Here is a 26513-nt window from a genome sequence, read left to right as displayed (position 1 = left end):
CAATTGCTCCGCTGGAAACACGGCTGCGTGCTTCTAATCACCGATCTGTTGCTGACGAGCAGCAGCACCGGAGAAGCCACTCCGTTGAACCCTTTAGCTTTAGAAACTGAGGGCTGAAAACAGCTGGTCCCGACCCCGTTCACCGCAGGCTTGCGAGGATCTTTCCTTAGATCCGTATGTAACAAATAAGCTCTACCATTGCGCCGCCCCGTTCCACGGAACCTCTGTGCAGGGGGGTGGTTTCCTGGAGGAACCCTTTCCCGGTCACACGACGCGTCCCGTCTCGCTGCGGCGCTTCCTGCTGGCGGACTGCAGGTTAGTGATCCTGGCGAGGCACGTTCGCCTGAGGACGCGAATGCGGCAGCCCAGACCTCTCCCTCCTCCTCCTCCTGCTGCTGCTGTGGACTAGTCTCTGCAAATACATAACGCTTAGTTGCAAGAACCCTACCGCCAGACTCCGGGGAAATGAGCTTTCGATTCCCCCTTCGGGAATTATGAACGCTAATTGTTGGCTTCTTTCCCTTTCTCCTGTAATTAAGTTGCTGCTTTCTGTTGGTTGGCTTCCTGTCTTCCCTTTTGTATTAACGCGTGATGGTTACATAAGTAAATAAACCGTGCCTGGTTGGGAAAGGAGGATGCGTGGGACCCTAGTCTGGGGTGCTTTCAGACTTAGGACCCACATCTAATTTAAACGGGGGCGTGAGGACGCCTTTTGATTTTCTCTTGCCCTGTACTTGCACGGTGGTAGCGCAGCTGTTGCGACCCATCCTGGAATGCAACCATGTGGGTCCCGACCCACCTGCTGGAGACCAGTGTTAGCTGGAATAGCATTTACCCCCCACCCCCAAAACGGAGTACAGCTTGGTCGTGGTTCCTTTTAGTAGCGTTAGAAATTACAAAATTCTACATAAACGTTTATTGTGTGGCAGGTTTGTGCAACTCCCACATGCATTGATAATTAGTTTGGCAGGGAAATGTGTTTTATCTCATCTAAGAGGAATCTAGGCATTAACCTTGGCTCAAATTAAGCTCTTAATATGCTGCAGGGGGTGATACAGTCATCTCCTTACGTACTTTTTTATTTCCATATTTTATGGAAAGAAGAGTCCTGCTGCCTCTTGACAGTTCTCAGGCTTGTTCTTTTTATAGTGTCATGATCAAAATCTCAAAAGTAAAGGGTTTGATGTAATTTCGGAATCTGAAGGAGTTGTAAGGTTCTGAAATACTGGCTGTGACCATAAGTGTATTTATTTCAGAGTTACCCATATTGAATCTGGTAGGACTTAACAGCCAAGGAAACATGCTTAGGGCAGAAAGTGCTCTGTCTAGTATACTGCAATCTGGATTAAGTGGAGTGATTGGTACAGGCGTGATGGATGAGTTTTGCCCAATGATTGAATTAGATGACTTTTGAAACCCTTTTGAGCAGGAATGGGGAATCTTCTTGGGAAAGTGGCATGGCTCAGCAGTAGAGCACTGCTTTGCACACAGAATGTCCCATGTTCACCCCCTGGCATCTCCAGGTAGGGCTGAGAATGTCTCTTACCTAAGAACCTTAGAAGCTTCCCACCAGTCCAGTGTGGATGGATGATCTGGCTTGGTATATTTCTGTATCTAACCTCATGCTCAGTGACCAAACATAACCCTCCGAGCCTCTCTGTTTGCCCCTTGGGACTCTTCCTGGGCCACACCCCATTGTCTACCACACCTCCTCTCTCCAAATGTTTATCCCTTAAATTAATGTGCCCTTGAACTCTTCGTGGCTGGGATAGAGTATACTGTGTGTGATGGAGAGAGAGATCCCCTTCGCTGCTTTTTGAGTCTGTCCTGTTAAATTGGGATATACCTGAATAATAGACAATAAGGAAAAATAAGAGGTTGTAAGATATTTTGTGTTTAAAATGAAGAAAAAATGGTATTTATTTGCCTAAATGTGCTATGGAACTTCTAAGGATTGCAGCATAAACTTTCTAGTTTCCCCCTTTTTCATCGTCTCTTAACTATTTTCGCTCTTTTCCATTAGTTTAAAGGCAATTAGAGTTGATGGTACAAAAATTGGTTTTCTTCAAGCATATCCTGAAGCTGTTGCACACTCTCTCTTCCTAAAGCTTAATGTACAAAGATTTGACAGTGAAATGTCAGTGTAGAGTGTGCACAGAATTCTAAATCAGTGCCAGGCAAGAAATTCTAATTTGGAATTTTATTACCAAACTGACTACCAGTTTAATCTATACTGCATTGATTATTTCCAGATTTGCTGTGCTATGAATGTCTTTGCTCATTTTAACCCACAGAAGTTTGAGAAACCTCTGTAAATGTAAATATCATGCAGGGTGGGGGAATAGAGATGGACAATGACAGCTGCTAAGGCAAAAATTATGTTCAAACCAGAGTAGATTAGATCTCTTCCTTAAGGTTTATATCTGCTTCCTATTTGGGAAAGTTTGCAGCCATTGAATGAGCCATAAATCCAGAGATGCAACTTTTAAAAAAATGTGAGGGGTTTTTTAGGCTAATATGTGTTATTACCTTAAAAATGCTTCTAACCTAGAGAGGTGGTTGAGACACTGTGTGGTATGTAGGGCATTTGTTGTGCACTGTATAAATCCTTACTGCAATCTTGTTTAAAAAGAAGCTTTGAGCTCCCAATTGGAGAAATGTATAAAACACTAAAGGGTCATCTGTCATGGATGCTTTAGTTGAGATTCCTGCATTGCAGGGGTTGGACTAGATGACCCTTGGAATCCCTTTCAACTCTACAATCCTATGATTTTCTGACTACTTTTGTTCTTTGAAAAACAAAGGTTAATACTGTGCAGTTTTAAAAATCTAGAACATCACTATTTTCAAAGCCACCATTCCAAAGTCATTTCTCCTGTGTTCTCATTCAAAGTACCCAATGAATATTGAATGTAAAATAGAAACCCTATGAAGAAAAGCTGCTTTGATAATAATTTGCTAACACTGCGTTTGTAGATGCCTCAAGTCTACCTAGCAACTGGAAAGGCATTAAAATCCTTCCAGTGGCACAGTGTGTCAGTGTATCTGGCTCTTAACCAGAAGGTTGGTGGTTCAAGTCCATCCAGGGATGACTGTGGGCAGGATTCCTGAATTGCAGGGGGTTGGACTAGATGACCCTCATAGTCCTTTCCAGTTCTCTGATTATATGATATGTCATCTTGATGAATGAAAAAGCAGTTAAAATTTGTGAACATTATTATTATTTATCAACCCCCACTGGTGTGCATGACACTTTACAAAGGGCCAAAAGTCTTTTTATAGCCAACCTCTGCCTAAAGAACCACTTTGCTAACAGTTTCTTATCCTACAAATATACACTCGTAGTTTGCCCATGTCATTTAGCAAATATACTTAGATGCACATTTTTCCAAAATTGGGACAAATGTATATTTGCCTGTCGGAACCATTTCAAATAAAAGTGTGCTGTGTGGTTATTGGCTTTGGTTTTTCCTCTCCTCTGAGGTCATGAACGTAGATTCCATGGACAGGTGCCCAATTCAGTTTTCTCTGCTTCCTGGCTCTAGCACAAAAGAAAGCCGTGACTAAGGGAGGGGAGTGCTTCTTGCTTTTTTTTTTTTTTTTTTTTGCTGTGCTTATCTCCACTAGATCCAGGTTCTGCTTTTTCCTTTAAAAATCCCACCCTGAGATGATGCAGCTAAATGAGAGTGGGCACAGAAGGCATTTCTAAGGGTCTGTTGGCACATTTCCTCCAGTTTCCTGACGCATTGATTCAGCATCTGCCAACCCTTCAGGCTATAGGTCACAGTCTGCACTGATTAGTCTAAAGCATTGAACCAGAGAATCTCCCTTTCTCCTTCCTCCATCCCTTTCTGTCAGTGAAGGTAGTCAACTCACACAAGGGAAGCCACCATGCTAAATAGATCCTTCAGTTGCTTGGTACCATGCCCTGTGGTTAAAGTGTAGTGCTCAACTGGGATGAGTGTGGGAAACGTCAATTAGAATTGATCCAACGGCATTGAAGACAAGAGAGGCCTGGTGTTTTCTGTCACTGCTGTGGTCTAAAGATCAGTATGTTCCCACTTTGCGTCCTAAAGGACCTTCAGTGTAGCTCTAATCACACACTGACTTGTGTCTAGGGCACTTGAATGTAGCAGCAGGAACAGGGCTATGCTTCTTTCCCCACCCCAACATTGCATCTCTGATTGCATGGGCTTCCCAGTTGTGTAGAGCTTGTGCCAACAGTTCTCTTTCAGACCTCTTTGCTCAACATGTGAAAGTCAGGATGAAGGGAACGCAGTGTTGGGGGTTGGGCCAATAGCACAGTCCCACTCCTGCTGCTACATATGAATGTCCTGCATGCATGTGTCTATATCTATAAGGCACGGCTTTTCTAATTGTGTTTAACAAAATCTATTTAACCACATGATTGTAACAAAACCTCCGAGTCTGGAGCTCAGTATTCAAAGCAAAAATGTATTAGAAGGAATATAGGTTTACTTCACCTTTGTGAGACTGTGTGAATTTTAATTGGAAATGGTTTGGCTATAGTGAGGGTTTTTACAGCCAACCTCTGTGACTGATCTTGCTGATGTGAGCCTGTGTAGTCAGAACAATAAAAACATTTTACAATTTGCCGTAAATCGCTCCTGTAACTATGAACTGGGCATCCATTGCTGCTCACCTGGTGGAGACAGAAACTGCTTCCTGGCTTTAGCACAAAGTAAGTACTAAGCAACAGCTCCCAGAGCATTTGATCATGTGTTCTTTAAAAACTGGGTTCCGGCACCTCTCAGGTGGGCGCCACTCTAAGAGAACAAGGGTTCATGGTGAGTTCCGGCACCTCTTTTTCTAGAAAAATTGCACTTTGACTCCTCAGCACTGGTTGCATTTATGAGACTTCAGTTCTTGGGCTTCCGGCTTCTATGCTCCTGTGTAGTGGCCGCATACAGACAGGGTTAAAGAGCCAACACATTTACTATTTCAAAACAACATTTGAAAATACACCAAAGGCTTAGCCAGAACAACTCTTGAAAATCAGCTGAGACCTTTCAGTTTTGCTGACTTTAGGGGGGTGAAGATTAAGGTATATGATGCAAATATAAGAAACCGGTCCAGCGAGTCCTTTGTACACAGAGACCAGATGGCCACTTCTAGAGCCTTGATATGCACTTCAGAGGGTCAAGCTGTCAGGAGCATCCAAATGGGGAGGAAGGAAGGGCTGCTACATTGCAGAGAATTGTGTGAGTGAGCAAAAGAATCAGAAGGATATTGTAAAGCTGAGGACAGCAAGACACATTTAGCTCTGTGCTGGACTTTGGGGCTCTCCTGGTAACAGCGGAGAAGCAAGATCTGTTGGGGTGTTAATTCTGTGAACCCCTCCAACCTCTGCCCAGGTTGTATATATGTGTAAATAAATATTCCAAGGATACCAAACCCTGAGTAACCGCTGGAGCCCCTGGCATCTCTCACCGCTTGGAAATAGGGTGGCATGTAACAGTAAACCTCCTTTTAGAACAGCTGCATCGGTTGTTGGTTAGTTTTGGGGCCCAATCCACGGTGCACATGTTGGTGTTTAAAGCCCTAAATGTGGTAGGCCCCAAATATATGAAAGTCCGCCTTCTTACCTCCAGACCCTCTCACATGTTAAGATCAGCAGAGGGCACCCTCTTGGTAGTTCTGCTGCCCCAGATTTTTTTTTTTTATTAATTAACAAGGGAGTCACTACCATCATAAAAACAACCATAAAACTTCTCTGTGGCAACCCATAAGCTGTGGAACTCCCTCTTCACAGAACGTGCCTGACACCTTCACTGTACAGTTTACACTGAATTCTGATTATGCACCTCTTTACCCTGTCCTTTGGCACTTGAGATGCGTATTTTTAGGACCCACCCTATTCTTGTGATTGTCATATCATTTAAACTATTTTTAATGCTGTATTTTAAATGGTTGCGCCCTACCTTGGTACCTTAGGCTTATGGGTGGATAATAAATCAAATAAATAATCAATAAATCTCCATTGTGGTTTATAGCTTTTGCTTTATATTTAATTGAATTCTAAGTAAGACATTTTGGGTGTTTTTTGTTGTTTTTAAATCGGTTGTCACCTGTCCTTCAAATGAACTCAATATTTATTTTTAGCTAGGATTATGGTTCTGGAGAGAAGGGAGATTATTATTCTTTTTCAGATGAATTTATGTGGGTAGGGAAGCAAATGTGGGGCTTTTGTATCTGGCTGTTAAAAATGTGTGCTGTGAACCATGTTAGATTCTTTTAAAAATATAGAGACAATTTATAAATTACTCAAAATTAGTGTTAGGGTAAAAAGTAAATACACATTCATCTGAAAAAAAGGGTGTACATAGATGTTCTGATGTTATCAGCCCTCTTGGGAAAGAGAAAGAAAGAAACAAATTATTCATTTGAAAATAAATAACATCAAAAGTAAATAATTTTATTAATTAACAAGGGAGTCACTGCCATCATAAAAACAACCATAAAACTCCATGTGGAATATTTTGCCTCTAACTTTTCCTCAAACCAGGCCAAGAGATGTGTGGGCTTTCAGTTGGCTAAAGAAAATCCAAAATCTCGATAGAACATGAAAGAGACAGAACAAATGAATTCTATGTAAATCTGAAAGCACTTGGTTTGCCATCCAAAAAATTGAGCACTTCAAAGTAATGATGCCTGTGGGGAAAAAGAAATGGGATGAAATTAGGGAAGTGAAATATATGTTAAGTTAGATAAAAGGAAAAACAATAAAGAGAGCAGATGTAATTTTTGGTGGTGATTGCTATCTTCATCTCCTTTTTTCTCATTTAGGTTAGGCGAAGCGTGTCTTGTTCAGAGGTAAAACTGAATGGAAAAAAAATACCTTTGCCCATTCCAGTTTTTATTTGTCTAAAAGCTGAGGACTTTTCCTCTTAGCTATTACCAGAGGGAAAGGAAAGTAAGGGTTTTGTTGGGTTATAATATAATCTTTCTTAATAACTATAAAAAGCAGAAAACGTCCAGTACTTTGGTGTTTTAGGCTCATGAATCTTGCAGAGATGGGGGAACTTTGCCAGGTATTAATTCAGGAAGCCTCAGAGCCTAACTCTGAGATGTTGTCTTTACAAATGCTGTACCTTAACCATTCTCCTGTTTGTGGAAACAAATCAATTATCGTAGGGTAGCTTTGTGGATAGTATTTGGCCCTGAATCTTCATATCCTCTGTATCAGGGAGGAGTCCCGTCCCTCAGAATGCTGCAGGATTTGCTTTTCCTGAATGGGATTTGAAAACCTTAGCAGTTGCAGGTGAAACTAGGTTAGGTAGAAAGTCACTTTGTTGGGGAAATAACTAGGAAGAATGCTGATTTTAACATATACCTTCAGACTTATTCATCTGTTTTGTTAATGAAAGGCCTAACAGGCCCTCCACGTTTAAAAAAAGGAGAGGGAGAAAGAAAAAGTACCCAATAGCTTCTATCAGGGCAACTGAGATAAAATAAAAGCAATTTAAAATAATAAATCAAGTAACAGTGATACAAGATTAGCATTATTTAAATTGGAGATGTCAGTGGAATACATGCAAACAATGGAGTATCTGGTTAGAATAAATCCAATAGATATTTTAAAAGGCATCACCCAGGCACCATGGTTTTTGATATGAATACTTTGTGAACCTACTCGGGATGTAAAAAGGTAAAGGTACCCCTGCCCGTACGGGCCAGTCTTGACAGACTCTAGGGTTGTGCACCCATCTCACTTAAGAGGCCAGGAGCCAGCGCTGTCCGCAGACACTTCCGGGTCATGTGGTCAGCGTGACAAGCTGCATCTGGTGAGCCAGCGCAGCACACGGAACACCGTTTACCTTCCCGCTAGTAAGCGGTCCCTATTTATCTACTTGCACCCGGGGGTGCTTTCGAACTGCTAGGTTGGCAGGCGCTGGGACCGAACGACAGGAGCGCACCCCGCTGCGGGGATTCGAACCGCCGACCATGCGATCAGCAAGTCCTAGGCGCTGAGGTTTTACCCGCAGTGCCACCCGCGTCCCTTGGGATGTACATGAGTGCTAATTCCATTTTATCAAATTTGCTAATCTTATAGTTGTAACTGGAAGCTATAGGGGAATGTTTCTATGTAGCAGTAGCAACATAACAATTAAAGTTGCTGCTGGTTTTTCTCCAGCATTCAATATAGCAAAGCCATTGAGTAGCCATAGTTTAGTAGAGAAGGTGGGGACTGTGGCTAGAGAGTGGTGTTGATGGCTGACTGGGTTCTTGGTGTTGGTGTTGAACTATTAGTGGTTATGCTTTACTAGACTTATGACAAAAATTTCAAGGGCTGACCTAGTTATTGCTGGAGAACTTCAAAACACACTTGGTTGGTTTCATGTGGAATAAATCAAGGAGGCATTATGAAAATGCTAATTGGCCATTTATCTTGCTGAACGCCTGCAAGATAAAATGTCAGACATTCCATAAATTAAGAACCCTATTCAAAATCAAATATTAATATCTTAATTTTTTTTTAAAGAGGTTTAAACGTGAGCTTCGACATCAGACTTTCCAGGGCAATTGTGTTTTTCAGATTAAGCTATTGAAAATATCAATCTTTTTGTGCTTGACCCAAATCATGGTGTGCCAATGACTAGCATTAGAGAAGAGGGGTGGGGTGCGGGGAGAGAAAAATAATTTTGTGATAGTACCTTGTATTGTGTTACTTGTTGTTTGTGACTCCTGAGCATCACCTGGCTGTAATGTCCACATTTGCTACCTGCCCTTTGACTTGCCAAGGCAAAATTACCGTAGTTACGGTGTTTAAAAATTATTTTTATTTATATCTTGCCTTTCCTTCAGTGCTGGACCCAAGGCGGCTTGCAACATGAATTAGAAACAAATATAGCTAAAAAAACTAACCAGTTAGTTATAAATAGTAAAAAATAACAGCAACTATTAAATAAGATTCTAAATTAAAAGCAGCACTGAATCAAAATAACTTAAAACTGTTTGAAAATGCAACAAGAGAAGCAGAAAATAAATATACAAAGCCAGCCATTAAAAGACCCTGCTGCAACAGCCAATTAGTGGCCAAAGGCCTGCCCAAACAAAAAAGTCTTTGTCAACGAAAGGAAAGCAGAGAGGGGGCCAGCCTAGCCTTCTGTGGGAGCAGCTACCAAGAAGGCCCTCTCTCGTGTCCCCACCAAATGTGTCTGTAAGGGTGGTGGAGCCAAGAGGAAGGCCCCTCACTGAAGATCTTGACACCCAGGCAGGCTCATATAGGGATATACCTGTACCTTCAGGTAGCTGATAGGGTGGATGACACCTATCAGCCAATCACCCGTTCCCACCACCCTTCTAAGTAATACCCCTTCCCACCCTTTCACCCTCCCACTATATATAAGGGTCTGGTGACTTCTGTTTCAGTGTATCTGAATAAGTGTGCATGCACACGAAAGCGCATACCAATAACAAACTTAGTTGGTCTCTAAGGTGCTACTAGAAGGAATTTTTTTATTTTGTTTAGATAGGTCTGAAAAATAAGATGCAATTAGGCATCATCAACCTGGATTGATTTCTCCTCTGTGCTCCTTTCCAGAAATGACCATTTTACTATGGAAGAGTTTTCATCGAATTACTCATGGCAGATTGTTGCCACAAGTGAGTTTGTCCCTCCATACCCATACTCATGGCTTTGAGGAGGAGAAAATAAAGAAGAAGCTTCAGCAATTTGCAGGTGGATCTGTTGACCTTTCTAAAGAAGATGATGGGATTGGGATACTGACATTGAACAATCCAAGGTTTATGAATGCGTTTACAGGTATTAGCAATGTGTTGTGGATGGTTTTTGCAATTTGTTATGTACATTTATATATTCTCTCTCTCTCCTCTTTGTATGATGCCCAGAGAGTGATAGCTATTGGGTGTCTAGTATAGCAAATAAGTGAATGCTTTCTTAATTATTAATACATTTAATAATATGTGTTTGCTTCCTCTTCAGTATGTGCAAAGGCAGAAATGACTCCTTAACACTTGCCTTCAAATGTGATGAGAATTATCTTGCAATCACAGAGATTTTAAATGGGTCGTGTTCTTCACAGGGACTCTGTAATACCACACTTTAGATGTTGAAAAAGCCTTTTCTCACAACGGTTCAGTGAGCCTGAAGCCAGATGCTCCAGTTCTTTTCTCTTTGTTTTATATATCTGCCCAAATGTACTTAATTCTTGGTTTATTTAAATTCGTAACCTGCTCTTTTCTTAAGGCTCCAAGTCCAAAGCAATATTCATAAGGATTTTCAATATAGAAATGTAGGTGGATTAACCAAATGCTGATCTAGAAATTGCTACTGAATGCCATCATGGATTTTAAAAAAAAGTCTTGTATTGCTTCTGGAAGTTGCTCTGACTTCCTCAGTGTTCCAGAGAAAGGGCATAAAAGCTGGACAAGCACTTTTCTATAGACCTGTATGCTGGTCTAAGGGTACCAGACGTCCCCGTTCCTGGGGACAGTCCTCGGATTTACAAATCAGTACCCATACAAAATCCATTGAAGTTGAAAAGTGTCCCCGGATTCTTTGGAAAAAATCTGGTAACCTTAGGCTAATCACTGCTGACCATGGAAACTGAAATATGACCACAGGGGTCGAGGATTTAGGAAATCATAGGTCAAGTCCTCTCACTGTGAATTACAGCTAGAAGCTTATAACAGTGGAGACCCTGGAATACTGATACATTCTCCCATTGGCTGGCGTTTGGCCACTGCATGCTTATGTTCTTTCAAGAGTTTGGATAGGATACTAATAAATAAATTAATAAAGGATTCAAATCAATAAATATACCATATCGAGAATCCATTAAATCATCTGGGGGTATTAAAAGTGTCAAGCCACAAGTTTACCAAGGGAAAGAAAATTCACTAGAGAAGTGCAAGGAGCATCTACATGTGAGCATGTAGAGTAGTGACTGATAATGCTTTTCCTCTGGGAGGTTGGGGGTGTGTGTGTGGCCACCATGATTTTGTGGTTAGTCCTGTCTCTTTTTCTAGTTTGTTTGTTTTTTTTAAAAAGATGTGTAAGCCATTATATCATGCTCTCCCAGCAGCCATTTCATGTTACGTCACACTCCACAGCATCGTTTTGTGAGACTATATGCCCTGTGGCATGTGACTGGCACCCACAGCACTTCCTCAAAATTCCAAATGTGCCGATTGGCTTAAAAAAGGTTGGTTACCCCTACCCAGCCATTCCCCTGGACGGACACTTGGCACCTTCCTTCCACCAGCACTTTCCAAAGTGCAGCCAGAGGTGCAGAGGTGCAGCCAGGACAGAGTCGACAATAGGAGTTTTGTTTTTTAAAAATAGAAAGTATAGATGCTGATAGTATAGCCTTTTCATATAGAATCATATATCATTATCATAGAACCATATAATTGTTTTCAAACTAGTTTTTCTAATAAAGTGCATTCTAAAGGTGACCCTCACATGCTCCTTCTTTTGATGGCAGGTGTGATGATGCTAGAGCTACAGGAGAGGGTTGCTGAATTGGAAAACTGGACAGATGGAAAAGGGCTAATTGTCCGTGGTGCAGCAAACACTTTTTGTTCAGGGTCTGATCTGAATGCTGTCAGGGCGCTGTCCAGCCCACAGGTAAGTGATAGTAGAAATCAATTTCTCATGCACTGTTTAATGTTCTGAGCCACTCAATGAAAGATGACCCTGCAAATCATCATAAGAAAACAATAACAATTATTCTGTTTTGTGTCTGGATGCTGAATGTGCTGTCAGCATTTCAGAAGTGAATGACAAATTGCAAGTAGTGCAAGTGTAGGGGTCGTGCCTTTGATTTATTACTCAGAATTTCCATGCTGGAAATTCTTCCCTCAGTTTATTGCATTTCTTCTTTAAAACTTTTTTAAATCTTCAGCGAAATGAGACTGGTTGCAGACAGTAAGATGAGCTTGATTGGTTTCCCAAGCTGTTAAAGTGGATTGGTCTCCTTCACCTGCAGTTCAGTTAATGGGAAAGAAATCTATGTGGAGGGAGACTCCTGTTAAAAGGAAGCTATTTAGACTGCATTCCAAATACAGTGGTACCTTGGTTGTTGAACTTAATCCATTCCAGGCCTCCGTTCGACTCCAGGAACCATTTGAAAACCAAGGCGCAGCTTCCAGTTGGCTGCAGAACCATCCTGCACTCAATCAGAAGCCGCATCAGATGTTCGGCTTCCAAGAAACATTCGCTAACCGGAACACTCACTTCCGGGTTTGCGGCGTTCAGAAGCCAACTTGTTCAGGAGACAAGCCATTTAACAACCTAGGTGCCACTGTACCCACTTATCTGGGAACAAGCTCCATTGAACTGAACGGGACAACTTCTGAGAAGATTTTTGCAAGGTTTATTTTATTCCTCAGGCAGCAATCCTATGCACACTTGGAAGTAAGTCCCACACTGAGATAGGTTTCTGAGTAAACCTACATAGGATGAGGCAGAAATTCCCAGTATCAATCTGGTTGTTGTTCTTGGCCACAGAGGATATTTGTCCATTTTATTCCCTGCAATCACATCTCACTCATTGCAAGAATTCAGCCACAGCCTTTGTTTAAATAATGGCAGGATTAATACTAGGTTTTAAAAAAGGACTTGGATCCATAAAGCGACGTAGGACAACTAAAAGCTGTCATTAGTGCTGAGTAACCTGTCCAGTGCTGTAACATGTCAATTCACAGTGGTTTTCAAGCCAGCGTTGAAAAGTGCTCTCACTTTCCTCAGGACAAAATGAAACGACTGGCTTTGTTTATTGTTACAGCAAGAATAAAAGACAGCGCTCTCCTAACTGATCGCTGTATGTTTCTATCCTTTGGAAATCTCATTTCCAAAATGTGAGAAATAAAATAAATTTACTCCTTGGCGTGAGTCATAAACTTGTGCAATTACTGTGACCCAAATTTGGTTCAATAAAATTGTTTCCTGGGTTTGTTGGCATGGACCACACATTGTATATTCCTCACAGTATGAAATGGAGGTCTGACTTGATTTGGTTAAAACACTTTCTCAGCAGCAGACTTACCCCAGTTTTTTTAGTTGTATTTGTAAAATTCCATTCTCTGAAATATGTCAGACTTCCCAAATCACTTTGGTAATTAGCTGTGTAAAGTTATCTCACATTCTAGGTCCCATTGATTACAATAGGAGAGCTAAGCATGTGCTGTAATCTCTCCCTTTTGAAATTCCTTTCACTTGGCTGAATTCCCTGATATCCAGCATTAGTCATTTTGAAATCAGTGGATTTAAGCCTACTCTGAATATGACAAATGTTGCATATCATCCTCTGTTTAACTACAGTGAGAGGTTCTTTTGCTTTCTGGTGTCTGAATCATAGGAAAGTTGTTTCTAAATAATGGCTCAGAACTCCCAGTGTCTTTCAAGAACCTTGAGTGTGAGTTTTCAGACCATATCTTGCATGGCAGTAATTTATTTTCACCCTTGCTTGATGTTTCTCACTGCACATTTTGAAAATAATTACAGTAAGTCCTACATTCTGGGGATTGCACCTAAAGCCAAAATGCATATAGTCAAAACACATTGGGTACAATGGCAAGTGGGACTGCCAAAGTCTTTCTTCCCAGATGCCTGCCTCCTTTCTTCCCTTCTTTTAATTGTTAAAGAATAAATAAATTGCCAAGTGCTTAAAGCGCACAAGCTAAATGTGTGTGAGTTGCAGGCTTATTGTACAGCATATTACAGGGTCGCAAACAGGTTTTGTTGTTGGGGAATGGTGTTGCCCTGTGGGTGTTGAGAAAATACGAAAAATGTCACTGGTCTTTTCCAACAGTGGTGAAAAGGCCATCCCTCTGATGACTTGGCTACTTGGCATTGGTTAGCTTAACACAGGGGAGAAGCAAAAAGGACTGGGGAGAAGCAAAGTTCTTCTCTGGGAGTTCACATGTTTGTGTGGTTTCAGTAATCCATAGTTTAACTTACTGTGCAGTGCAGAGCAGCTAAATGTTAGCTGGAAATCTTCTCTGAAAGAACTACCCAAACCACTGGATATGCCTTTCTGTAGCAGCCAGTTTTGTCAGAGGAGAATGTTTGATATGTAAGATATGGCCATGAGTGGCTACCTACTAGTCACGACGGCTATATATGCAGCCTCCTTTCACCTGCCTATGGACTTTCTAGAGGAATCTGATTGGCCACCATGGGAAATAGGATGTTGAACCAGATAGGTGCTTTTGGTCTTATTCATCAAGGGCTCCTCTTCAATCTGCTAGGCTCATTTAACTGAAGCCAAGAGCCAAAGTCTTTTCAGTCTCTGCCTTCCATGGCATTTAATTAATAAGATATTAATAATGGCCTGCACTCCCCAGTCCGCCTTCTGGTTGCCATTCAAGAGTTAGCACCAGCTGACAGTCTTACTTTGTAGAAGCAGAAATGCTCTGAGATCATTAATGTGGCTTTGTTTTGAAACTTTTCACTATGAATAGTTCCTCTTCCCCCCCTTCCCTTCCATAAACACAGGCATCTTTGTATTCATCAACACTTTAGACTTCTCTTCTGGCCTGCTTTGTGCACTGCTCAGGGTGTTTTTTAAGTTAAATAGTGAGATCACTGCTTAGGGTGGAAAATGTCTTTGTTCTTCAGCTTTATTCAATCCTATTTCATTTATGAATAGAATTTGTATTCCTAATTATATTATTGATATATAGGGTTTGCTATCTGCCTTTCACCCTGAGCTGTCTTGCAGTGTCTTACAACAGTTAAAAAGTGAATGCAAGCCAACAACAATACCATGTCAAAACAGCAATAAAATTGGAGAGAGAGAGAGAGAGAGAGAGAGAGAGAGAGAGAGATGTACAGCCACTCAGGCTACCTTTAGGTAGATGAAGAAGAGAACAAAAATATGTGCCAAATAGATAGAAATAAAAACAGAAAAGGCTAAGGGTCTCAAATTCATTTTTAAAAAATGTTTTGCAAAATAAAAAAGCCTGTGTATTGTAAAAGCTAGGAATCGGCATCTAGAGACTGCAGAGTCCTATTTCAGCCACTAAGCAGTGTACAAAGTAACAAATGCAATATGCTTATATAACAAACAGCCTGAGAAACTACAAGATAATACAATATAACAAAAAGAAAAATGCCCAAAGCAAAAACACAGCAGCACATTTTGAATTGTCTTTAGTCTGGAACCCCTTCCCTCTTCAGCCTCTCCCTTGCCAAGGCACACCCTGACCCAAAATGCAACACTCGCCTCACTGTTCACCATCCCACCCAAATTCTGTGCTACATCTGCATAAATCATACAATGTGCACTAATTTAATATCACCCAACCCATACTGCATCTTCACCAGCACACACAAGCACACCATTAACCCAGTCACTCCCACTTGGTCACCAAATACTTTCTCCAGTCACTCATTCCACTGGGGCTGACAATGTGGACAGCGGGCTTGTAGCAGTGCTGACTTGCCCTCTTAACCCACTTGGATGGGGGGAAATAGTCCAGCAAGTGGTTAATGCATCGTTATGTGGCAGGGTGGTGCTGCAACCACTCCTAATAAAGCCTGCTCTGGATCCAGTAGCAGGCAACACCTTCCACCTAAATGCAAAGACCTCTTTTCTTGGGAAAGTGCTTAGTACAGATGTTCTTGGATGAAACCAATTATGCTGGCTCTTACCAGTTTTGGGTAGAACCTGGTTTTGCAGCCCAGTTGACCTTGCTAGCCCTGATGGATGACCATCAGGAGAAGGTCAAGTGAGTCTTGCTTTATCTTTCAGCAGCATTTGAGACCATCAACTATGGATTCCTCCTGAATTAGCTCTGTAGGTTAGTGATTGCAGATGCTATTCTGCACTGGTTCTGTACTCACCTGCAGGGCTGGTTCCATAGAGTAGCACTGGATGACTATGTGTCTAAGGAACATGAGAAGAGTTTGCTGGATCACGCCAGTGAGCCATCTCATTTAGCATCCTGATCTCACAGTGGCCAACCGGATAGATGGCTGTGGGAAACCTGTAAACAGGACCCGAGCACCAGAGTCCTGGCAGTTATGCTGTGGAATGTCCCAGTGCTTATTTTGTCTCCAGTGCTATTTAGCATCTTTATGGAGCCATTGGTAGCAGTCAGTAGCTGATTTGGAGCACAATGTCTTTGGTACAGTTTAGAGTACAGAACCTAGGCAAAACGTTTAGGAAATTTATTATATGTAAGCTCAGTTGGAATCAGTAGAACGTTCCAGAGCAGCTATTCCCTTTGGGCATTTGTGTACCTCAGGATAATTTTAACTGTTTTCCTCCTTCTTTATAGGATGGGATGGACATGTGTATGTTCATGCAAAACACCTTAACCAGACTCATGAGGTTAGTGTGTTTTGTCTGATTAACTTTTAAAATGTTCAACAGCTTGAATTGTAGCCCTAGCAAAAAATAAATAAATCCAAAAGTGGCATCTCATGTTGCATGATTTGTAAGCCTGGAGATGTTGGAAACTAAAACGTTGGTTCTTATAAGCAGATGACATTTAGAACTCTTGAAGTTTTCCGAAATGACAACAAAGCCTTTGGTGGTAGGGGCAGGGACATACCACCCCCTGAAACTTCTGTCTCAATTTCTAGAAAGTGTTGAAGTCATCTCTTAAAAGTTGGCAAGCAGTATGTCCACAACCTACATAGGGGTATGGAAGCAACATGTGCAGAGGAGGAGACTGTTAGTTTAATCCACCATCTGTTCCCCCACCCCCACAAAGGTTTCTCTCTCTCCAGCATTTCTTAAGGCTCTCTTAGTAACTGGGAAGCCATATTTCTCGTGCCGCTATTGTTTTGGATTATTTCTGACCTTCAGTTTTATGAGAGGGCTTTTTTTTTGTAGAATGACCTAAGGACTTCCAGATGAGAAACAAAAGTCCATCCTTCTCTGACATTTAATCCTGTTCCCCATTGTTTCAGACGTTTCTATAACAGAATGTAGACTTACTGCTGCATAGAAGAATCACTCCTCAAGGTCACATGAGAAAAAGGTGACAGAGGATGAAGGACCGTGAGGCAAACTTGTGGGAGAGGGAGCTTCGGAAAACGAATTCCCCAAAATTCGTAGCCAGTAACCTCTCAGTCCCCAGTTCTTCACGACACATTTGAAGGAATAGTCTTATAACTGAGTTTCATTATCAGTTCATGTCAATTTTGGGGGCTGTAGCTTTCATATACTATTTCTAATTTTGGCCTCTTGAGAGCTCAAAACCACACTAGCCACATACAGTGGTACCTCGGGTTAAGTACTTAATTTGTTCCAGAGGTCCGTTCTTAACCTGAAACTGTTCTTAACCTGAAGCACCACTTTAGCTAATGGGGACTCCCACTGCTGCTGCGCTGCTGGAGCATGATTTCTGTTCTCAACCTGAAGCAAAGTTCTTAACCTGAAGCACTATTTCTGGGTTAGTGGAGTCTGTAACCTGAAGCGTATGTAACCTGAAGCATATGAAACCCGAGGTACCACTGTATTAGCTTTTGAGTTGTTCTTCTAAATGTGTCATACAGAATAAAAAAGATTAGAAAATTTAACAGAATGTCTGACTCTGCTTATGTGTTTTCCCCCAAAAGAAACTTATTTATATATGCAGAGATAAGGTAGCTTTCCGGGGGGGGGGGGGTGTCATGACAGGGCACCATAAATGGACAAAACTAAACAGGTCCCAGTCCTCCATAAAGTCTGAAAAACATAAAAGCTTACAATTCCCCCCCCCCACCCGGCAGTCTTCACAATGTGTGTGCACTTTAATGCTTACTTTCACCTTTTTAAAAAATAAAAATTAAAAATTAAAACGTAATTTTATTCATCTAGATTTTCAAGATAGCCTACAAAAGAGAACCGTAAAACAAATATGAAGCAGATCTACTGCTTTTTTTGTATTTTTACTGTTGCTATGATACTTGCTTTTGTTTCTGATGTTTATGTGTCATGCTTACTTTCCAAGACAAACCGTTGTTTGTCTTAGTTGGAATAGCATGCCTTTTTATCATTTAACCCTTTGACTGTAGTTCTAATTTTGAATGGTTTCTTTCTTGCTCCCCGTATTGTGTAGGTTACCTCTGATTACAGTTGCTCTAGTGCAAGGGAAAGCTCTGGGAGGAGGAGCAGAACTCACCACTGCATGTGACTTCAGGTAGGGTTAAATGCATCCCTGAGCAGACTTGGGACTCTGTTCAGACATTGTTTTCACATTTGGATTGTGCCCAGGGAAAGAGTGGCAGATACAATCTCATCTACTTCATTCTCCTAGCACTTTTCTTTCGTGCTGCCATAGCTGCCATAGTATCGTGGGGTTTTTTAAACAATCCTTTGTGCTGTTTGCCCTTGGCTTTAAATAGAATAGATTGCCTTGAGTGTATGTTGGTAGAACGGCAATTTAACAAATTTTTATAAATAAAAGGGAATATTTCAAAGGGAACGCCTACACCCATTTGAGTGTTGTGTCCTATGTTGTAAAAATGTTGGATTAGAAGGAATCTTTTTAACTTCCACAATAAGAAAACTGGTTACATAAGAACATGAGAAGAGATCAGGCCAAAGTCCCACCTAGCCCATCATCCTGTTCCCTCAGGTGCTTTCCAAATGCCTATGGGAAGCTCAAAAGAGGACATGAGTACAACAGACCTCTGCCTGCTCATTATTCCCACCTATACAGTATACAGAGGGATACTGCAGTGGAATATAACCATTTTGACTAGAAGCCATTGATAGCCATATCCTCCTTGAATTTGTCTAATCCTCTTTTAAAACCATCTGAATGGGTGGCCATCACTACTTCCTGTTGCTTAGTCATAAAGTCAAGCAATTCCACTACCCCCTTTCTTTATATTTGAACAGCTCATTTTGGAGAAAAGCCTGAGAACGAAATGCCCGTCTCTTTAATGGCATAGATTCCCAATTACATAGTAACTTTCCTGTCGCATTGCAAGCTGAAACGCCCCCCCCATAGATTCTGTCTACCTGAAGTAATTAGGAAATCTCTTCCTGCTGTCACCTTTTTACTTCCTCCTTCCTAGCTTGTTGAGAAGTATCAACCTTTCATCCTCTTGGGCATCCCTTGTCAAGTCCCCAAGTGCCTGTAGTGATTGTCTGAGTGCACATAGCCATACCTGCATAGAGAATTGTATCTACAGGGTTTAAAAAAAACCCGGTCATCTCCTCAACATCATGGGTAATCCTTGCTCTGTTGTCTAGTGTGGGTTGTTTAGACAGTAAACTGTTTGCTTTTCTGCTTGCGCTATCTTACCTGTTCTCTCTCTCCTCTCCTTATACCTTCATCTCTGACTTTAATAAAAAACTTCTTCATTTGAAACCTGGGGGTGAGGTGCTGATTGAATACTTCTGACGACCCAAGGGTCTTCCCCCTGCATGTCAGACTGCTCTTTCAGACTTCATGCTTTGGTGGAAAGCAGGGGAGGGCTAAACAGGCTGACCTGAACAACCAGTTTGGTACAGTGGTTAAAGCATTGGACTAGGCTTTGGGAGATCAGGGTTCAAATCCCCACTCTTCCACTAAGCTCACTGGGCGACCTTGGGCCAGTCACTGTTTTTCAGCCTAACTTACCACATCGTTTTGTTGCTAGGATAAAATGACAAGCAGGGAGAACTTCTCCCTTGGGGAGAGGGTGGGATAGACACTTACTAAATAAATAACGAACTCACTCATTGGTGACAGGAGAGTTAGCCAGTGGTTGTCCCCAGTGACATTTTTCTAGAACACTTGTTCTCTTAGAATGGCAATGGCGCCCACCTCCTGAGAGGTGCCAGAACTGAGTTCCGGCAAGTTCTGGCTGAAAAAAGCCCTAGTTGTCCCCTCCCAGGTGGTGAATTAACCTGTAACTCTTGGGAGTTCCTTTTTCTGGTAGCTGGGGAGGAAGTGGAAGTGTCACAGGCTGGCTTTGCTCTCCAGGTGGCTGGGCATTCACCATGCTCATGTGCTGCTGGGGGATGAGTAATGTTACAGGCATGCCAGAAGAATGCCGGCCATTTGGAGTTCAGGTCCAGTTAGCTTGGGCAATGGTCAGGGGTACTGGGTGTTCATAGAATTGTAGAGTTGGAAGGTACCCTGAGGATCATGTAGTCCAACCCCCTGCAATGCAGGAATCTCAACTAAAACACCCATGACCCATGGATCACTTCCTCTACCCACCATCCTCCTTTTGTGTTCGACTCCTGTGCTAATGTCAGCTCCTTGTGTCTGAATCTATGTAATTAGGCCTCATACCACGATCAGGTTATTTGGCACGGGAAAAAATGAAGTTGAAGAGCTCTGTGCAGAAACAAATTTTCAACTTCTTTTAAGGGGAAGCGGGGGGGGGGGGGGGAGAAGCATCAATTAAAAATAACTTTGCATTTAGCCACACAGTTTAGATATTACTGTATAATTACAAGCATGAAATACTGTATAATTACAAGCTGGCCTGAGGTGGGAAACTTCAGTTTGATATCTCATGTTTAATGCTTCTGCTAACTGAAGATATGGCTTTAACTTCAATCACTTTCGAACTCCGCCCAGTGCTACTAGCAATGATATAGAAATGGGGGGGGGGGGGTGGCAGAGAATAGGGCATTAACATAGGTCTGATTACTACATTACATGGTTGGCTTTTCTGCAGCTCTGTCTCACAGTGCTCTGGTAAGGGAAGAATAAAGAAATCCGAGGAAGATAGGGAGGAACTTGCTGGCACACACTCTATGTGAACAAAGTCCTCAGGTCCCCCTTCTCTGTTGCAGTTCAAGGGAGATGCAGAGCTGGGAAGCAGAAGTTTGTAAGCTGGAGGTCAGTTCCACTGATCACCCTGTTCTGGGAGAAGGTGACCTTTGAATTGGACTAGAAAATAAAATGCTGAGCAGGTTTCTATCCTGAATAACCCACACTTACCTTTTCTGGATAAATGGAGGAGGCACAGCCTAGACCTTTATAGACACTTTAGGTCAGAAAGTCAGCAGTTTGAATCTGTGCGACGGAGTGAGCTCCTGTTGCTTTGTCCCAGTTTCTGCCAACCTAGCAGTTCCAAAGCATGCCAGTGCAAGTAGATAAATAGGTACCGCTGTGGTGGGAAGGTAAACGACATTTCTGTGTGCTCTGGTTTCCGTCACGGTGTTCCATTGCCCCAGAAGCAGTTTAGTCATGCTGGCCGCATGACCCGGAAAGTTGTCTGCGGACAAATGCCGGCTCCCTCGGCCTGAAAGCGAGATGAGCGCCGTAACCCCATAGTCGCTTTTGACTGAATTTAGCCATCCAGGGGTCCTTTAGCTTTTCCTATGATATTCTTGAAGCAGACTCTACATCTGTAAAGTGCCCCCCCTCCAGTCAGTCTAGAATACTGCCAGAGGTGTCTGGGATTTGTAACTCTTGATACTTCAACAGGCCTGAAAATGTGGGAGAGCTTATCTCTACACATCTCCTAACTAGAAACATGTTGAATTTTATATTTGCAAAGCACATTTGTACATGGGCAGAATACACACAGCTTTGTTGTGTGTGTAAGTGATACCAAAGTAGATTCTGAGATATGTGGCTCCATCACACGCCCTTCCTCTCCTCACTCCCCCTGCTTGCCCGTGAATAAAGCTTTGGAGCTATGGCAGATCAAATTCTTGCATTTTCTAGGTTGCTTATCCTTCTCTTCTAGGAAAACTGTAAAAATCATTAGTATTCCAGACCATGCCACTTGAATCACAAGTCATATCGTTAGAGAGGAACACACAGGCGTTGTTATGCTCTTTTTATTTCTTCTTTTTAAATCCAAAGCAGCGGTCCAGTAAACAAGATGGTTTTAATGTGAAATGAAGTTTCCTCTGTTCACAGTTCTCCTTTCTTACAAATATATGGCCTAAATTTCACACTGAGCATTCACATATGAGCTCTTTTTGAGAAATGTAAGCTGACAAAACACTGCTGCGAGCTTGGTGCAGTGTGTTCATGTGAGCCAATGATGTGCTCACAGAAATAAGGTGCAGGCTAAGAAACAGAGGGATCGCTTTATGCATGAAGTGTGAGGGATACTCATTTTTAATCTTCCATTGGTCAGCTGAGTTCATGATATCTGCAGTGACCTGCAAAAGTCAGACCGGCCTTTTTAATCATTTGCATTTTAAACACGTTTTTAGACCTGCAAGCCATGGAGGCTGTCCTGTTAAGAAAAATAGGCATGACTCCACCTAACTCAATCTGCCTGCCCTCAGCCTGTCTCAGATCTACCCGTAGAAGGTGGGGATTCAGCCTGGGTCTCTTTGCATTCAAAGCATGGGCTCCACTCCTGAGCCACAGGCCTTCCCTTATGTTTAATTTGGTTGTGTGCTGGTCAATTTCCATCCTGCTTCAAACAATGTGTCTGATAGCTCAGTTGGTTAGGGCATGGTGCTGATAAGGCCAAGGTTGCAGCTTCAATCCCTGTATGAGACAGCTGCATATTCCGGCATTGCAGGGGGTTGGACTAACCTGTGGGTCCCCAGATGTTGTTGGACTACAACTCCCATCATCCCTGAGCTCTGGCCTTGCTAGCTAGGGGTGATGGGAGCTGTAGTTCAACATCTGGGGACCCACAGGTTGAGAAGGGCTAGACTAGATGATTCTCAGAGTCCCTTCCAGCTCTACAATTCTATGTATATAGCCCAGAGTTGCCATTTTCCCAGCAGCATGGACCACAGTGTTTTGGATTATTGTCTAGTTGCTGGTGTGTTTTCCTGTTTGTTACCTATTAATAGCAATAATCCAGACAAATCTGTCTATATTTGAAAGCAGATTCAAGCAGATACATATTAAACAGGGCATTCTCCAGACAACCTTAAAAGTCCATGTTCAGTGCGGAAGATTATTTGTCTGCATGACTGAGTTCTGTGTAGCGCACGTGATAATATTGGCTTATGTCCACATAATGTTCTCCCTGTGTAGGCCTGCGAGGGAAGAATGGAGAATGGTGGCAGCAGTGGCTGCACATTTATAAGAGCTTCTTTCTCTCAAAAATTATGCCTTCCATGTTCAGGTTGTTACTGCATACATTCCTTTAATCTTTTTTTCCAGTTAAAATCAGTGGGAGAAACTCAGAGTTCTGCCTACCCAGCAAATAAAACCTATGCATGTATTGTTGCTCCTCCAGAAGCTTTAAGACTGCATATTGTCTCTCTCTTCTGTATGATCCTGATCTCAGCCTCGTTCTTCCTTCTTCGTAACCACCGCTCCACAAACATACTTGCCTGCTGCTCACTCTCTTCTTCCCCTCCATTATCCACCCCTCATTCCTTCCTGCTTCCTGACCTATGTGTGACTGTCTCTCTTTCTCCTCCCTGTGCCAAGGTTTTATCACCACAACTATAGTACGCAATAAGGTAAGTTCAAAGATGTTGTGGAAGATGTGAGCTGCGAAGGCCAGTGGATGCTGCCGAACAATTTACTGTTGCAAGCCTGTTCAATTCTCTGGCCCTATTCCAACAAAGTACAGAAACATCGTCAGGTTCATAAGACGAGCCCTGATGGAAGAGACCAGAGGCCTGCCTGGTCTAGCATCCTGTTCTCTCAGTGGCCAACCAGCTGCCTGCAGGAATCCCTCAAGCAAGACATGAGTGCAGCATCAGCTCTTCCTAATTGTTCTCCCCGCGACTGGTAGTGAGAGGCACATCGCCGCTGATTTTGGAGCTAATATATAGTCATCATGGGCAGGAGTCTTTGATAGTCTTGTCCTCCATTAATCTGTATAAGGTCCTTTTAAAGCTGTCCAAGTTGGTGGCTACCACTATGTTGTGGGGTAGCGAATCCTATAGTTACCTGTGTGCTGGGTGAAGCACTTCCTTTTGTCTGCCTTGAAACCTGTAACATTCGGCTTCCTGAGGTGTCCCTGAGTATTGCGTGAGAGAAAAAAGTCTACCTTCCTTCTGCACACCATGCATAATTTTGCACATATCATTTTCTCTCTCCCTTATTTGCCCTATCCCCCCCCCCAAAAAAAGGGGTCCTGGATGTTGTGGCCTTTCCTCATATGGGAGTTACTTCAGGCCCTTTATCATTTTGCTTTCCCTTTTCCAATTCAGCTAGTAACTGCACTAGTTTTCCTCTGTAAAGTGGCATTAACCTCAGCATTGTGCTTCTCTCTCTATTTTTAAAGCACAATAAAGAGCATTCACATGAGACGCAAAAAAAGGCAAGGTCCTGACCATTATACAATTGCCATCTCTCTCTCTCTCTTTTACTGAACTATAGAACAAAATCTCATTTTTCTCTCTTGTTTTCCCCATCACTTCTTGATTCTCGTGCTGCCTGGATTCTTCACTAAAATGTGAATGTTTTGAATAAATCTTTTTATGTAACTGACAGACAGAAAATCAGAAGCCCTTTTCTTTTATTTCTCATTCTTCTTTCTTTCTTTCTTTCTTTCTTTCTTTTTTAAATCTTATATCAAGAAAGTTTTAATTATGCAATGGATTCTAAAATGCCACCCCCTTGATCTTGTCCAGATTACAAGGATATAGTTGACCAGCTCTCTTTCTCTATCAAAAAAGTACATGGAATATTGGCTGTCTTCTCAGTTCTATTATCCAACTGGTTTGGCTGAAAAAAGCTTTGTCCTTTTGTTGATTGTTTATATAATATCTATCACTTATTTTACTGGGCTGTACTTCCATTATGTGGGTTATACTGCTATGCGTTTTCCCCAATACTATCTGAAGATTTCTTCTACTTATCAGCTACCACTAACAGCTGCAGTATCCCTCAAGAAGTTCCTTTTTCCACAAATGATTTTTAAAAATACCCCCCTTGGCCACTGAAACGTCATTTAGCTACTGAAAGCCTTTGAAATTATTTTGCTTTATTATAGTATTTTCTTCACTTCCTTTGGAAATATATATTCCCTCCCCTTTTTCTGAGTGGTAGAGATGTTCTCTAATCCAGTAATTATTAATTTGTTTGCTTTAGGTAGGTCTGAAGCTACCTGTTTCATGGTGAGGTACTTGACTGCTATTATTAATATAAACTCCAGACGGTCCCTGTGGCTCCAAGAGAGAAGATTGGGGATAGTCATTTTGGTGACAGGCAGCCAAGGAAATGGTTATATCTTAGCCAACTGGTTCCAAAACAGCCCTGCTCTCCTTCATCACATCCACATGTTCATACTAGGAGGAGAACAGACTAGGACTAGGGCTGACAATTTGTGTATATTTACTTGGGAGTAAGCCCCATTTAGCATATTTGGCATTCCTTTTTAAAAAAATAAAAATGGGACCAATGGAATCCTGATGACCACAAACGTTTGCTTAGCTATGAAAGCCCAGCAAAACATGGGCTGCTTCATGGCAAAACAATCCCTCCCAGTGTTGCCATCTGATTTCAGCCCCATGCCCATAGGGTTTTATGTGTGTTCATTAAGAGGTTTAAAGACTGTCTAGGCAAATCTAAAAAAATGTAGTATAAACACTGACAACTGGGAACCAGTGGTCTGCGAGTGCTCCAGTCGGAGAACAGCCTTTACCAAAGGTGTCATGGACTTTGAAGACACTCGAACTCAAGGGAGAAACGTGCTAAGAGGAAGGCACATCTGGCAAATCCACACTGTGATCAACTCCCACCCGGGAACCAATGTCCACACTGTGGAAGGACGTGTGGGTCCAGAATTGGCCTCCAGTCACTTACGGACTCATTGTTAAAACTGTGTTAATGGAAGACAATCTTACTCGGCTACGACGCCAGAGAAGATATGTGTTCATTGCAACTCCTCAGACTGAAGTCGTTGAAAATGAGCATAGGTTGTCCTTAAACAACCCCTGACCCATGCTGAGGTGGTAGTAAGAATCTGTCCTTGCGTATTTCTGATCTGAAAGGTAATATTCAACCTAATATAAAAATGCTGGATTCTCATTTTGGATTAAAGGTTGTCGTCTTCCCTTTCAAAGTGATCCATTTGTTTTGCCTTACTTTGGATTCAGTCTCTGCAAATTGCTTGCTTGATGTAGCATTAGCCTGCCTAACGTTAGAAAACACTTACAGTCTGCATCTTGCCATCCGAAATTGTGCTTTGCATAGGAATGAGGCAGAGAGAACTGAGATGGCTTGACTGCTAAGCTTCAGTATAAATTAACAACTGAATACTTGTTTCTCACTGACAGGTTAATGACCCCGGAGAGCGAAATTAGATTTGTCCACAAGCAGATGGGCTTAGTACCAGGCTGGGGAGGAGCTGCCAGGCTCGTACAAATCCTTGGCAGCAGCCCTGCCCTCAAGTTGCTGAGTGGTGCTTTAAAAGTGGATCCAGAGACCGCCCTTCGTATTGGCCTGGTAGAAGCCGTGTTGTCCTCATCTGATGAACTTGAGTCACTGGAAGAAACACGTACATGGCTCAGACCATACACAAAGGGCCCTCCTGCAGTAATTCAGGCTGTGAAGAAAGTGGTTTCTGCAGGACGAGAGCTGCAGTTAGAAGCTGCCTTGATGACCGAAAAAGAGATTTTTGGAACTGTTTGGGGTGGGCCTGCCAATTTACAGGCTTTGGCTCAGAGAACAAAACATAAATAAATGACACACAAAAGAAA

At 42.2% G+C, this 26513-nt stretch overlaps 1 protein-coding gene across 5 annotated transcripts; it reads left to right on the top strand.

The window, feature by feature from the left end:
* Positions 1-26513, top strand: ECHDC1 (ethylmalonyl-CoA decarboxylase 1). 5 transcript variants are annotated; one of them, XM_080999757.1, is made up of 6 exons: positions 1-174; positions 9566-9787; positions 11472-11614; positions 16273-16325; positions 18043-18123; positions 26091-26513. In XM_080999757.1, exons 2-6 carry the CDS (start codon positions 9568-9570, stop codon positions 26494-26496), a joined length of 903 nt encoding a protein of 300 aa, XP_080855883.1. In that variant the 5' UTR covers positions 1-174; positions 9566-9567; the 3' UTR covers positions 26497-26513. The 5 variants fall into 5 exon arrangements, with proteins under 5 accessions (XP_080855883.1, XP_080855880.1, XP_080855882.1 ...); XM_080999754.1 differs by lacking the exon at positions 1-174 and adding an exon at positions 182-315; XM_080999756.1 differs by lacking the exon at positions 1-174 and adding an exon at positions 337-530.

This window comes from Podarcis pityusensis (genome assembly GCF_964106645.2).
Source record: "Podarcis pityusensis genome assembly, chromosome: 3".
Taxonomy (NCBI): Eukaryota; Metazoa; Chordata; class Lepidosauria; order Squamata; family Lacertidae; genus Podarcis; species Podarcis pityusensis.
The sequence above is the reverse complement of the archived record's forward strand: the minus strand, read 5'-3'. Positions and strand labels throughout refer to the sequence as shown.